The sequence below is a fragment of the Lethenteron reissneri genome, unplaced genomic scaffold, assembly GCF_015708825.2.
Source record: "Lethenteron reissneri isolate LAM-NWPU_2019-01 unplaced genomic scaffold, ASM1570882v1 scaffold_120, whole genome shotgun sequence".
NCBI classification, from domain to species: Eukaryota; Metazoa; Chordata; class Hyperoartia; order Petromyzontiformes; family Petromyzontidae; genus Lethenteron; species Lethenteron reissneri.
Window position 1 is genome coordinate 969,114 of NW_026890893.1, and position 15,618 is coordinate 984,731.

The following is a 15,618-nucleotide window of genomic DNA, read 5'->3' on the forward strand; positions in this document are numbered from 1 at the left end:
CGTCGCCAATAGACATACTAATAATTAGGAGTGGTAAACCCGATGTTGCTGGTTAATAACGAAGTGCCTCCAAGTCTTATTGTCTCCGAGTTAGTCACCACACAAGTTTCTGTATCAGAATCTTCATTTAGACTGGAGGAGGTGAAATTGATAAGCTATAAACCTCTTTTTTCACAGATGTTCAGTGGGGGTGAGTCAGCAAGTTACAAATATGTGTGGTTAATGTCTTGTAATAGGTTTAGATTTTTGTACGAACATCTTAACGCCTCCTGAAACATTATTTCCAGAAAGGGTAAAGCTTATACTTTATATCATCTTGAATGTGGCAAAAATATTACTTAGAATTCTAGACAATGAAGAAATACAGAAACACACTGGCTGATCTCTAAAATGACTTTATTACACAATAAAGGTGACAAATCACATGTTAGTCATTGACCAATACACAATATATCGCGAAATGTTAAACACATTCACCAAATTCTTCATCAAAGAATGCAATAGATTAGGTAACAACCAAACAAGAGAATTTGAAAGTTTTTCAAAAATCAATCAACAAACGGCCACCTTCAAACAATCAAATACAGAGATACACATTGCGTAAAATACTAGTTTCACATTGCTTTCATAGCTTACCCGAATTAATTTGATTTTAATAGAACGAGCATATTATCAGATCTAAGTCAACGAAGAGTTTAAACAAAACATAACTTTGAGGAACACCTGCAATTGAAGTATTGCCTGCATTAAACGAGAATGCCCACCTTGACACATATGTCTGCGTCAAATTATACATTCATGATTGATTTGGGTTAGGCCACAATGATCTGACCAAATCTGCGTCGTTCGATAAAACCTACACAGCAAACAAACTAATTAGAAGAGCAATCCAGAAAGCCAGTCACTTTGCCTTTCTGGGTCATTCCTCTGACTTACTATATCTTGTGCTAAAGATGCCTGCCTAAGTCAGACCTAACTGAGCAGAGTAAAAATTAACCCGTAAAAACAAAGTTTTTCATTATAAATCCTTTATATGCGTGGCGGCTAGAGTCCTCTCGTCCTCTGGCTTGACATGGCTGCCACCTATGGGTCAGATGATTGCCTGCCACCATTAAGCAATTGGTAATTAAATATAAACATTTTTTTTCTAAAATGTTGAAAATTTTGGAAATTGTTTTCACGAAAATAAATTGTCACACACAACGAGTCTGTGTGCAAAATGTCAGCTCGATTGGATCACGGGAAGTGGGTTAAAAAACGACCGAAAGATTTGCACGGTCGTAAGCGCACAAGCAAGCAAGCAAGTGAACTTAATATAAAGGATTTAAAAATGGCTGGATTTATATAGTATATAATGTGTATGAAATGCAATCGAATTTTTTATTAATATATTATGCATATTAAGTGCTATAGATTATGTTTCATAGTATATAAGGTATAAGAAATTTAACAAAAATGTTACGGAGAATATAATGCAAATTAAATTTAAAGAATGTTATATAGTCATATTCCGCCAAGATCCATCTACTTCTGGATCTAGGCATCTCCAGCCATCACCATCTCTCTTAATCCTGCAATGTGATTATGCAACTAGCCACCTCTTGAAGGCCCAATCCCTTTCTTGAAGGCCCACCTCTTTTTAAACGTCCACATATTTGGTAACGGCACCACCACTTACTTTAAGATACACATCTTTCTTAAAGGCCCTATGCCTCTTTTCCGTTGGCTTTCGAGTGACACTGAGCTTTAGAGTAACCAATTTATGTCAACGATATGGATAAAGTTGTACATACTTGGTACTTATTGAATGTATTAAAAAAATATTTGAGAGGCAAACTATACCGTGCAGTTAAGTGGGAATAAGCGTATTTATCATGTAAATTTGCTCAATATATAAATTGAGTGGGAACCAGTTAAGTGTTCGAGAGATACGGAAGGGATAGTTGTGGCAGGATGAGGAGCCGTACACATTGAGATCCTCTGGGCAGAGTCGTCCATCGGAGGGTGTGGGGCCTGGAGAAAATCCCACTGTGGGCACCCAGACACCATAAAACACAGGGCCTGGAGCCGTCACCCCGATTTGCCGTACTCTAGAGACGGCTCTGCTGTGAGTCTATGGGCAGTGTTGAGTGCATGGGTAGTGTCGAGTCTATGGGCAGTGTTGCGTATATGGGCAGTGTTGAGTCTTTAGGCAGTGGTGAGGCTATGGGCAGTACTTTTCAGGGCCGTCCATAGGGGAGTGCGAGGCCCGAGGAAAATCCGACTGTGTGGGCCTCTCGAAGCCGAATAGTAAATCGGAAGTTGTACATCTAACACTGTGACGTCGAAGTGCGACCCCGCCCCCTCCAAGTGTGAAGGGAAGATCAGGGTTAATCTAATCATTTTATTATAATGAATTATGTTCATCTGAAAATGTGCAGTACATATTACTGGTTACAAGACTGTGGGAGATGCCGAATGTTCATAAACAATTCCATTCAACAGTGGATTTATCATGGCTGATGATGAATGAAAAAAATGTTCAGCCTCTTGTAATTTCACTGCTGGATGAAGTGCTCCTCATGTTTTATTCACGTGGGTTGTTTTGCCATTCTTCACCACACTGGTCAGTAATATCAACCAACATGGATTGATCGTGGTTGATAATGATTATTGGCGAATGATGGGTGATGGTGTTCATATGTTTCACATTTGACCTGCAGCATAATTGCATCTTCACCAACCACGCTTAGCTGATGATGCATTTTTTATTTTTGTCCATCTTCTCCTCGTGGTTCTGCTCTATGTCTTCGATGTTTTCATCCGTGTGTGTCTTGATCACATCCATATGCTTGCCGAATAACTTCAAAAAGCTCTGAAAGAAAGTCATAAAATGCTCATCACCGAATTTATTTCATGGAATTAATTTCTAGAGGTGACCTCAGTAGGAGGTGCGATGGCCGAGCAGTAGCAGGTTTGCTGCTTGTTGCATGCGTTAATGGATCAAGAACATCAGTCACCCTTGTAAATACTGGTGTATGTATTCATCATACAGAAAAGGCACTGTTAAATATTTTGTGACATTCTGAAAATAGTAGGCTATGTGTTCTTCCATGAAAGTCCACGTTTTCAAAATGATATCAATTAATCGACTGACAGACTAATGTCCACTTCCAGATTGTGACAGCTGTCACTGAGGGTTCTCTTGAACAGACTCGCGCAGATGCATTGCATGGGAGGCCGCAGTAAACATAATTCATATGAAAAAATGATGATAATGATGATGGACGGTGATTATATTGTTGACAGGAGGGGATAGGGCTCGCCACCAATAGCTGTTGTACTGGTACAGCCCTTTTATCTATACACTGCTTGATGAGGGCATTACCAAGCTGTGCAAGCCGTGGGGGATATTTGACCCCACTGGTCACTACGGGTTGGTGATAGGAGGGAGCTTAGATGTGCCCACCACTTAACCCCGCTGCCACCTATGACAACTTGCTGTGCATAGTGGTGCTTGCCCATCTAATCACTATTCTTAGGTGTTTTCGGTAAAGTCACGTAGGTAAAACATAAAAATTAATAAAAGTAAAATAAAATTAAAATCACGACGTTTCGGAAGCAACACAAGCTTCTGTCTTCAGGTGGAACCGTCACAGCCACGACAGATGTATCAAGTAAATGCGAGATTGCAGGAGCTACCACTCCGTTTATATAATGGTTGGAGAGGGGGGAAGGGCCAAGTACAGCACACTTTTTTTTCATATGGTAAGGTGAGGCTTAAGAGGGTGAGCCTTTGTTATGGAGATGTACGGTTTGTGACTCAACCTGTGACAAGGAGAAAACAACTGAACATGGTAAACCTGTAATAGTTGTCTGTCAAATAAGATTGGCCAAATAAGTGTAGTTAAAATTTTTTTTGCATGGTTAATCACATCTTTACAATGATTATTCAGTTTGTAACAAACACAAACACAGACATAATTTCAACCGTGATGATGGTTACAAACTGAGTAATCATTGGAAAGATGTGATTAACCATGCAAAAAAATTTTAACTACACTTATTTGGCCAATCTTATTTGACAGACAACTATTACAGGTTTACCATGTTCAGTTGTTTTCTCCTTGTCACAGGTTGAGTCACAAACCGTACCTCTCCATAACAAAGGCTCACCCTCTTAAGCCTCACCTTACCATATGAAAAAAAAGTGTGCTGTACTTGGCCCTTCCCCCCTCTCCAACCATTATATAAACGGAGTGGTAGCTCCTGCAATCTCGCATTTACTTGATACATCTGTTGTGGCTGTGACGGTTCCACCTGAAGACGGAAGCTTGTGTTGCCTCCGAAACGTCGTGATTTTAATTTTATTTTACTTTTATTAATTTTAATGTTTTACCTACGTGACTTTACCGAAAAAAACCTAAGAATATGAATCTTTGCAGTCACGAAAGCTTCAAATCTACATCTAATCACTATCCAGGACCATTCCTACTTAGTATCCAAGATCTGACCATATTTGGCAGTTTCTGAGTAATTTTGCAATTTTGACATTTTTATTCTTGTTAGTTTTTACTTTGGCGGTGTGGTGGTGCGGTGGTTTGCACAGCGCACCTTGAACCCAAGTTCCCCTTTCCAACCCACACTGATGAGCATGGTGAAGTATGGTTCAATAATGCCCACAGTCTACATGGCAAGGGGAGGCCCTCATTCAGTAGTGGACTGAAACACGAATATACTACTCCAGCCATTGTGGCCCTTAACTTTCACTCAAACGTCATAAATTATTGTTCCTAAAGTGATAATTTCTTAGAACTGCTTTTTGTGTTTATTTTTTTCCTTCCCCTTCACCTCCACTTAGCACTGTTGGCTACGTACGGTGTGAAGAGAAGTTGAAGATACATACAAACAATTACAGATATGTGCTAGATGCACACAGCTAAAAAGCACAACTGAATATGAGTACCGAGGACAGTTATTCAAGGTAGAACGGGATCAATATCCTTAAATAAAGAGGCAGGCAAGAGCAAGTTCGAGAGCTGTTGGAAAGCTGAACTTGATCATGTAAAGCAACATATCAATGTGCATAAGAAGGATTTTAATCCATATCTACTCCCTGCTATGGCTTTTGGATCCTAAACAAAGGCAGTAATAAACTAAGTTGAACACAAACTGAAAAGTGTACAAAACATAAAAAATGCATGCTTGGAATTACACGTGAATAAGGGAACAAGTGTTAATTAGAGACATCACTTGGCTGTTGAGGTGAGTTGGTAGCTCAAAGATCTGAGCACTGAGGCAGCTGGCACCTGTGATTAAACTGGGGTTTCAAATGTAATGAGTTGATAGTTTCAGCCTTGTCACCAATGTTATCATGAAAAAACGTAAAAAAATAATTATTAAAAAAATACAACAAGGAAGGAATGTCATGAATATATGCATGGATTCTATAATGATTTCAACATGTAGGTATCTCCAAATATCTCTTTCTGCTGTACGTCAGGATTGAAAACATAACCTGCTATGGTTTGTTGTTTAATATGGTGACAAAATGGTGAAAGTAGCATGGTATTTTTCTTGAAAATTAAGTGTCAAAGATAGTAATAGCTTTGGGAGGAGCTCCGCGAATAGTGTCCAGTCCGCTGGAGAACGGGTATGTAGTGATGTTGTTCGCGATATATTTTATGTTTGGGTGGCGGCAGTCAGTGCACTGTGGGTCATCTTTAAGTTCCCACTCGTGGACGAGTTGTGCACAGCAACCAGTCATTGGTCTGAAGCGGTTGATGGATCCACCACAGTTTTCTTGGCAATCCAAAGCCTCAGTGAGGCTTTATGAGGAACCTTCAGCAGACCTCCACAACGTTCACAGTGGTCTTCAGCTGACCCTGCCTCTCAGACTAGTTTGTGTAGGGTCGAGCAGGTCTTGGTGTAATGGGAGATTTACACTTTCTAAGATTTTTTTTCCCAGTTAGTTTTATGGCGTGGCATCCCACCAGAAGTTTGTTAGCATAAGGTTGGCCAAAAAAGGGTTAGTTACTCAATAGGAGAGCATTTAAGTTTGCCCATTATTGTAAAGGATGCTGTTGATCTGGATGTCTAATTCCTTCGTGTGGGTACTCTGCCAAGACTGGGCGCAATACTAATAACTGGAGAATAGAGTAGTATTGGTAGTGGCTCCCCATGCTGTAGCGGCCATTTTTTGAATCAGAGACCATCTGGTCTTTGTTGTATTGTACATTTTTTAAATCCTTTATATTAAGTTCGCTTGCTTGCTTGCGTGCTTGCGTGCTTGCTTGCTTACGACCGTGCAAATCTTTCGGTCGTTTTTTAACACACTTCCCGTGATCCAATCGAGCTGACATTTTCCACACAGACTCGTTGTGCGTGACAATTAATTTTCGTGAAAATTGTTTTCCAAAATTTGACACTGTTTAGAAATTTTTCAAAAATATTTAATTACCAATTGCTTAATGGTGGCAGACAATCATCTGACCCATAGGTGGCAGCCATCTCAAGCCAGAGGACGAGAGGACTCTAGACGCCCGTTTCATGATGACGCAAATGTTGACTAACCACATGGCATGAAATCCCTGCCCCCACGCTGTACAATGAAGACTATTTATAGAGCAGTTAAATTGAAGCCGCAAGGTTCTTGAAAGTGGTAAAACGGGTCAACGCTAGTGCCCTCGGGAATATACGGGGCATGTCAAGAGGTGATCTTACATATAAAGGATTTATAGTGAAAAACTTTGTTTTTACGGGTTAATTTTTTTTGAGATGCAGCCGTCTAATGTTAACTCCAAGTATTTAGGGTATGGCTTGTTTTTGACATGGTTTCCACAGAAAGTCACTTCCAACTGCACACTTATGTAGTGGTTATTTGTATAGTAGATTGAGACAGTTTTGGATAGAGAGAAAACTACATTGCCACAGTAACTTCTGGCAGGTCAAAAGCTGGCTTTTTAGATGGGAAGGTGTGGCTTGACTGTAGGCACAATGCGTGTGAGTGGCGTGTGCTCCATAATTTGTATGCTGTCGATTGATTGTACCTTGAGGTCTGAGATTCTGGTTTTACCAGTTTCAGCAGAGCAACGACTCTTGCTCCCTGCCATGGTCTGGAGATTGTATCACTTAAAATAACAGTGGTAAAACATAACTGATAGCCAGTTTTAGCCAAGATGTCCCAAGTTCTTGACGAATTTGGGATACATGTTTTTGTTTGCAGCAATTTAGGCTATGGTGGCACATAGTGCATCAATAATCTCTTTTCTCGAGTATGGACGGGAGAATGTGGAGCTTGTTGGTAGGCTCTTTTGGGTTGTGGTGAGATCTTTGTGTTCATCTTGTTTATGCTGTGTGTTTATTGTGGCTTTTGTTCAGGCGAGGTGGTGAGTCAATGTTGTTAGCGGTGACTTGGGACTCCTTTTTATAGGTAGTATGCTGGTGCCAAGATGGTGAAGGAGATTTCACGCTTTGTGGCTGGAATGTGCAAAGTTAATCTCCTCAATGTTTCTCACCCTCACTGTTATCAGGCTAGATTTAGTGTCTCTAATAGCGCTGATGCCTTTGCTGTATCACCAGTTCTTTTAAACTGCTTTCAGGAGTGCATTGTTTTCCAGATCCCAGCTTAGAGTGTCTGGGGATGTTGTTGGTGGCTGCTGAGATGATGGCAGCCGACAAAATGTTGTGGTTATTTGGAACTGAAACGATGGTTTGTGGCGTGATTTATGTTTTGGCCTGAAAGGCTGACTAGTTAGTTTTTCGGAAGTTAAAGCAGGCAACTGGTTTGGATGTGATCATCTACATTTGAATCCTCGTGTGGATAACTGCTGGTCATTGTTGGCATCTAAGGAATATTCTTACGATGTTCTTCATTCTGAAGAGTGAAAGGCTATGGTGACCTTCGAAACAAAGTAGAGGTCTCAGTTGTATGCCCGTTTCCATCGAGCAGAGTGTAAACTGCCTCTCTATTTATGGTCCAAAAGCAAATCGTTTATGGATGACCAGTCCATGAGTTGATCTCTTGCTTCATTGTTTCTGACTAGTCCAATTGCAGAGGATGACTGATAAAGTCATGTATACCATTGAATGGGCTGCATAGGGAATACTTTGAGTTGGCCAAAAACTCTTCAGCGATTTGACATGTTGGTGACTAACACCTGGCCGCTTCTGATGGTGTTTGGCAATGTTTTTTTAGTGATGACTCTTTCTGTCACCTCATAGACTGCAAGCGGTGGCTTGATGTAAGTGGAAATGGTTGATGTCATATCCGTGGATTTTATAGCTTGTGAGTCGGTTGTCCTCGGCATGGGTTTCCTGGATCACAACAACTTCAATGTCTTCATGATGTAACACTTGGCCAGCACATGACACTTTGTATGCGAAAGACTTCCATGTTTAGACGATACACTCATAATGCAAGTCCCACTTCTCTGGCTGGTCTTTTGACCCTGAATAGGACCGTTTTTCGGATGGGATTTACACATTTTAACATGAATATATAATTGATTTCTAAAAAGACTGAGGTGATGGAATTAGTCGTGCAATATTATACGTAACAAGTGGGAAGTGTAAAGGCTACCATCTCCAACCCAGTAGCATGATGCACATTAGAGAAATTATATTGACTATTAAAGAAAAGTGCATGGGTTTGTACAGGACATGGCATAGCTAGATGAGATGAAGTCCAGGCCGCAAATCAAAACATATCCTGGAGTGACAGCCAAAGAAGGGAGTGCTTTCGAGAGTACATCCGCTGAGGAAATTTAGTGATAACATTAGTTTGTGTGTGGGTGTGAGGTGGATTGCTACATCACAACACTGTGGTGGTTGTGAGGAATGCCATTGGGGGAAGACTGATTCCATTTGCCTGTTTCCCTCAAGGCACTCATAGCTGCCACATCAGCCAATGGGGGCTTTGGATGGGTGCAACGGGCTGATAACCCGTCCATCTTCAATAAACTTACTAGAAAATCACCTTTGAAATACTAAAATAAGCTTGTGATGGAGGCCTCAGGGGTCATGCGTCTATGACATATTTTGGCCAAAGGGGACTGAAGCCACACCTTCGTGGTTTCTCCATAAATGTTTAAACACTCACTGTGGAGGTGAGGCTGCCACTCCTCTCTTGGGACCTGGACTGGTACCACCTGGATCTCTGTTGTATCCAGGAGGTCCAGTGGACTGGTTCTGACTCAGTCACTATGACGGGTGGAAAGTCCTCTACTCAGAGCAGGAATCTTCCAAACAACAGGGAGTGGCTCGTCTTTTGAACAAAATCATAAAGGGGGTTTGGGAGGATGGCAATGAGGTGTGGGAAGCTATGTCCCAGGCTACTATAGGTTAGTCCCCCCAATCAATCTGAAGTGAGGAATGATGGTGGTGGCGACTTACACACCAACTTAAGATGAATATCAGTAGAGGGTTCAAAGAAAATTGCAAAAAACTACAACATTTCGATCGCAAGATAAGCGGCCATTATCAGGAAAAGGGGGTTAGCTTCTAAAGGCAAACTGTTTATAAAGGTTTGATATGGGCGTAGCCCAAATGTCAGCAGCATGGGCGGGGCAGCCAATGTTAATGTAGGTGGTGGGCGGCGACCGCGACAGTGGTGGGTTTTCCACCAATTAAAGGGGAGTATTTGCATGCAACTATTATAAAACTAATAGATCTTTTAACAAACTTCGAAACAAGAAGGCTCATCTGCATATTAACATAGCCACCTCAGCGTGATTGCCATGGAGGCTGCTCACTGATCTTACATTAACATGCAAATTTTTACCTGGCAGCCCTTTAATTGGTGGAAAACCCACCACCATCACGGGCGCCTCCCACCACTTAGATTAACAATAACTGCCCCGCCCATGCTGCTGACATTTGGGCTACGCCCATTTCAAGCCTTCATAAACAGTTTGCCTTCTTTAGAAGCTAACCCCTTTTTCCTGATGACGACCGCTTGTGTTGCGACCGAAAGAGTCGTAGTTTTTTGTTATTTTCTTTGAACCTATCTATATGACTTTACCGAAATACCCAAAGAATATGAATTCCTGCAGTCATGAAAGCTTTTAGTCAAGATTTTTCAGTGGAGAGATGCAGGCAAGGCCGATAAGTCAGATGCCTTGTATGACCTGTCACAGGTGTGAGCTAAAGTGGCCCCTTGAGATAAAGTAATCTTATTGAGTGACTTTAATGTCCGAGCGGGTCATGATACTGGAACCCGGGCTGGAGTGGTTTAAAGGTATGGGCCAGATCAGCTCAATAATACTGGTAGAAGGCTGCTAAGACTTCTGTGCAGTCCATTTGCTTGTAATTACCACCACACTGTTGCAGTATTGGTGGATCCACACAGTATAGATGCACGCCTGGTCCAAGCAACAAAATCTGTGTGGACTATATCGTGACAGAACACCGGATGCAGGCCCTACCATGGAGCTAGTCTGCCCACTGATTATCGGCTTATCATCTGTAAAATGTGCCTTTGAAAACTGTAAGCAAGAATCTCATCATCGCTTGCAGCTGGGGTTGGCACCGTCTGCCATCCTGATGCTGAGGGGAAATGAGTGAGTTTCATTACAACAGTCGGGACCACTGGACAGGTTCCACAGGATTGGATGGATGCCCTTTAATAACGGGGACCACACAAATTGTAACAGCTACAGGGGCATGTGTCTCTTCAGTGTGCATGGAAAAGTCCTGGAGGATCATCGAACATCGCCTTACCAGGCATGCTGAGGAGAGGCTTGCGGAGCCCCAGTGTATTTTCAGGCCAGGGTGGGCCTGCACAGACACTATGTTTGAACAGGACCGTCATCAGTTCTCTTGTGTTATTATTTTGAATATATCTATGTGACTTTACCAAAAGACCCAAATAATATTAATTCCTGCAGTTACGGAAGCTTTAAGTCAGGACCTATAACGCTGCTTATTTATCTGGTCAAGGCCTATAATACCATAAATAGGCCATGGCTCTAGGTTGTTCTTCATGCTTTCGGAGTCGCAGACTGCTCACAGTAATTATCGCCCTTCATGATGGTGGGTATGCCTGGGTGAAGCTATGTTGCTGGGAGCTACAGCCATTCCCTGTTCACATTGGGGTGCTACAGGGATGTCTTCTGGTTGCTACATAATTTAAGAACAATTTGACCACTTACTTCTATATAGATACAGTGGGAGGCTGATCGACGAACGGGTGCAGTCGAGGGATGGCTCAATATTGGTCAACCATGTTATGTATGCAGATGATCTGGTGATTGCTGCTGACTACAAAAAAGGAATTGAACCTCGAGCATGCTACTAAGAGGTGGGGCCCCACCAAATCACGTGGAAAACCTGGGATCCATCACCTGGTGCTGAGTTTGAAGGTACGAAATCTCCTTCTCATGGTTTTCTTGTGCCTCCTTCATGGTCTTTAGCTCCAGTGCCATTCTCGCTTCCTTCTGCTTGAACTCTGTAAAATGATGAAACGACATTTATTTACACACCTCCACCCAACGTTAATGCATTCTAATATTGACAGCGTTTTTGAATTAGCTACGTTTGCCTGTTCATTGGTAGTGCTCCACATAATGTTGAGCACAGTAAAGTGTAGAGTCTGGCTGTTGATAGAGGCAGAGGAAGGTAGGCATGAGGTGCCACTTTAGAGAGGATTTTCCTTCAGGATTTCGAGAATCTGTTTTGGAACAGCCAGCACTCGATTGAAGATCCTCCCAACATACTTTTTGTCAAGTCACACTGCTAGGCTCCCATTGTTTGAGAGGCCAATCTGAAAGTTTTTAATTAAGTCTGGCTCTAGCCAGACTCACTATGACAAACAAGCAAGCCCATGAGAGTATATGAGGGCATGTGCAGGGCCATTGGGGGAGGGATGACGCAAGCTTACAATACCCCTGGAGAGCAGACTGTGTTGCTGCATGTGTAGTGGTGGTATTGACGTGCGCCGACAGTGATGGATCACGGGGCGCGGGGTTGGGCACGCGATGTGGGCGTGGCATGGACGCGCGCGCCGGTGGTAAGGCGCGCTCACACAAGCTGGGAAAAGAGGATCGTAGCGAGTGCGCAGTGATTGGTCAGATAAGTGGGTGCTCTCAGCGACGTCAGCAGGAGGGGTATAAAGGGAGACGCGCGAGAGCACTCGTGGTCAGTGTTAACCAGTTGAAGACCGAAGACGGGGTGGAGGAGGTAGTGGCCCGAGACCCCTAGTCCCGCCGTCCTTGTGAGGACCGGGGCCCTGTGTGGCTCGGAGCCGAGACTGGGGGACCCGTAGTCCGACGCCCGTGTGGGTCGGGACGGTGGTACCCAGAGCCGAGACGGGCACCCCCGGCTGGGTGTGTCCCGGAAGGCTACGGGGCGCAAGAGCCCGTGTCAGTATAGCTGAGTGGGTGTTTGTCACCCGTGTAGCTGAGTGGGTGTTAGTCACCCGTGTAGCTGAGTGGGTGTGAGTCACCCGAGTAGCTAAGTGGGTGTCAGTCACCCGTGCAACGAAGTGGGTGTTAGTCACCCGTGTAGCTGAGTGGGTGTGAGTCACCCGAGTAACTAAGTGGGTGTCAGTCACCCGTGCAACGAAGTGGGTGTTAGTCACCCGTGTAGCTGAGTGGGTGTGAGTCACCCGAGTAACTAAGTGGGTGTCAGTCACCCGTGCGACGAAGTGGGTGTTAGTCACCCGTGTAGCTGAGTGGGTGTGAGTCACCTGAGTAGCTAAGTGGGTGTTAGTCACCCGTGCAACGAAGTGGGTGTGAGTCACCCGAGTAGCTAAGTGGGTGTTAGTCACCCGTGCAACGAAGTGGGTGTTAGTCATCCGTGTAACTACAAGTTGGTGAAAATAAAGAGTGTGCTACCCGTCAAGACGTCTCCCGCCGAGTTACTACTTTACAACTGGTGTCAGAAGTAAACCTGTCTTCAAGAAAAATGGACACAAGGAAGACTTCGCGTACCCACGTGCAAGATCGGGGAGACGACGGCGTACCGGAGACACCAACCTCGGGAGGAGAGGACGAGGAGTTGCCGCCGATACAGCACTTCGCGGAAATGGCCGATGCTCCGCTTGCCTCCGACACCAGCCTGCAGGACGCACACTCCCGCCTGGCGGAGTTGCTGCTCGCCGCCGCTGCGATTTTGGCGGAAATCTCCGTTCCAGCGGGCGGAGGGACGGCTGCGGGGTTGGAGGAGGCGGCGCGGCTGGAGGGATCCCGCCAGACGGCGTTTCGCGCCAAAAGTTTTGGAGTTCGCGCCATTTTTGAGGGCCCGCCACCGCTTGGCGGGAAGCGGGGACACCACATGGCCAGAGATCTCCACACAGCGCAGCCCGCGTCATCGGCGCGCGCCGGAGATTTCCATTATGCGCCTGCAGACGGAGCCGACATCTTCTACAACCACAGCGGCGCGCGGGAAAATCGTTCCAACGACGACGACGGCGATCGAGTCCTCCAGCAACGATTGCCCGCGCTGTCGGTGTTCAAGGCGGACGGGGGCGACTGGGGAGCCTTCCAGCGACGGTTCGTCGCGCATCAAGAAATGTCGGGGTGGTCCGACACCACTGCCCTGCGCGCGCTGCCAGCGATGCTCGACGACGACGCGCTTGCAGCCTTCACATCGGCCCCGAAGTCGTCCCGCTCAACGCTCCAGGCCGTGCTACACCTGATGGCCAAGGTGTTCGGGCCACCCTCGACCTGTCGCCACCAGTTCTACGATCGGCGGAAGGTGGTTGGAGAAACAACGCTCGCCTATCGCACGGCGCTGCTCGCCCTGGCAGACTCAGCTTTTCCCCGTATGGACAAGGAGGGGAAGGACGCCATGGTGACGGAGCAGCTGTTGGCGTTGGCTCACGGATTGGGAGTTCCCATAAATACGGCGGACGAGATGGACATTTGCTCTCTGGGGATTGCCACAAGTATTCACGCTTACGAAGTCCTAAAGCGAAAGCCGACGGTCGTCTGCGCATCAGTGGGGAACGGGGCACCGGCCGCCACGATCGTCGGCCCTCAGCCTGCTGTGCCTCGGGAGGAGGCCTTCGCTGGTTCAAGGCCGGGGGAGTGGAGAACGGGAGGTCGTTCGCCCACACGCTCTTCCCGCAAGCTGGAGCAACCGAAACCTACGACGTCCCTCGTCGTCTGCTACAACTGCGGCCTTCGGGGCCACGTCGCGTCCGGGTGCCGGGCCCCACGTCAACGCACCGCGGGACCACGTCCGGACGACGACCAGGGCCTCAAGACATCCCAGCTGAACCCGGCAAGTCGCGGCACCTCACACGTTCGGTCCACACGCACGGCACAGTCGGGTCGCCGCTTAGCGGTGGGGGGACCGTGTATGGGCACCGGGGGTTCGGTTCGGCGAGAGGGGTCCGCGTACGGTCCGAAGGCAGTCGAGTGGTCCGAATTGGCCCACAGGATTGTGGCTGCGTCGGCCGGGTCATCCGTGGTAACGGGGTACATTGACGGGGTTGAGGTCCGGGTGCTCGTGGACACGGGTGCGTCGGCCACTATTATTTCGGACCTTATTTATAATATTTTTCCCGTCCAATGTCGACCCCTTCTGCCGGTGGACGTACCATTTTACGCGGCGAACGGGGGATCTTTGGGAATCATCGGCCAGATTCGGGCGAATATTTGTATTGGCGACATTAAATTGGCGGGTCCTATTTTTGTATCATCATCGTTGGCCGTTCCTTGTTTACTAGGCACGGACTTTCGGTCTAAAATGCCCATCAAAATTCTTATAGACCAGGCCTGCATTGAGCTTCCGTGGGGTCGGCGGGTTGAGTTTTTGAAGAGTCCAAATAAGATACGCACGGCTTGTGCGACGGTGCAGGCGCTGGCAACCCGGACTGTACGGGTGCCCCCGGGATCGCAAATGTTGGTACCCCTTCGGTTGAGAAAACCCCTTGGGGCGGATGTGGGGGCACAGGGAGTTCTATTGGGGCCGTCTAACAGGGCTAAAGGGGACCTCGACTTAGCGGTGGCCCAGACCATGGTGAGGGGGGACAGTGAGCCGTTCGTTATGGTCCTGAATACGGGGTCGCGGCCGGCCGTGATCACACAGGGAACGGTGCTGGCTCACGCCGCGCCGCTACCCGTCGAGGAACAGCTCGTTGCTCACGCCGATTCAAATGTCGATATGCATCCCCAAGGTGAGGAGGGGACGGAGTGGTTGGACTCGTTGTGTGCCGGGTCCAGTACCTTGTCCAGTGTGCAGTTGGGTGCATTGAGGGGCTTGCTGCTCGAGTTCGCTGACGTGTTTAGCAGGCACAAGTACGACATTGGCTGCACAGACCTGTTGCGCCACCACATAGAGACTGGGGACGCGGCCCCTATTCGACAGAATCCCTTCCGGCTCAGTCCAGCCGAGAAGGAGCATGTGCAGTCGGCAGTAAATGACATGTTGGCGGTCGACATCATTGCGCCCTCTTCCAGTCCGTGGGGTGCTCCTATCGTCTTGGTTAAAAAACAGGATGGATCCCTGCGGTTCTGTGTCGATTTCCGCCGCCTAAACAAAATATCAATGGCCGATGCGTATCCGCTCCCCAGGATGGATGAGTCGCTGGATGCCTTGGCAGGAGCACAGTTTTTTTCGACGCTCGATTTGCTTTCGGGATTTTGGCAATTGCCCCTCGATGACGAATCAAAACCAAAAACCGCTTTCCGGACA

The 15,618-nt window shown here is 46.3% G+C and overlaps 1 protein-coding gene across 2 annotated transcripts in view; it reads right to left on the reverse strand.

Annotated features, from left to right (window-relative positions):
- Positions 1-515: 515 nt before the first annotated feature.
- The window catches only part of LOC133361691 (guanylate-binding protein 1-like), a 77,116-nt gene continuing 62,013 nt past the window's right edge, over positions 516-15,618 (reverse strand). For both annotated transcript variants that reach the window (XM_061580679.1, XM_061580680.1), the window contains exons 13-14: positions 11,322-11,425; positions 516-2,854 (exon numbers count right to left, since the gene is read on the reverse strand). In XM_061580679.1, coding sequence (XP_061436663.1) covers positions 2,729-2,854; positions 11,322-11,425 — 230 coding nt within the window. In that variant the 3' untranslated portion in view covers positions 516-2,728. The remainder of the gene's footprint in view (positions 2,855-11,321; positions 11,426-15,618) is intronic.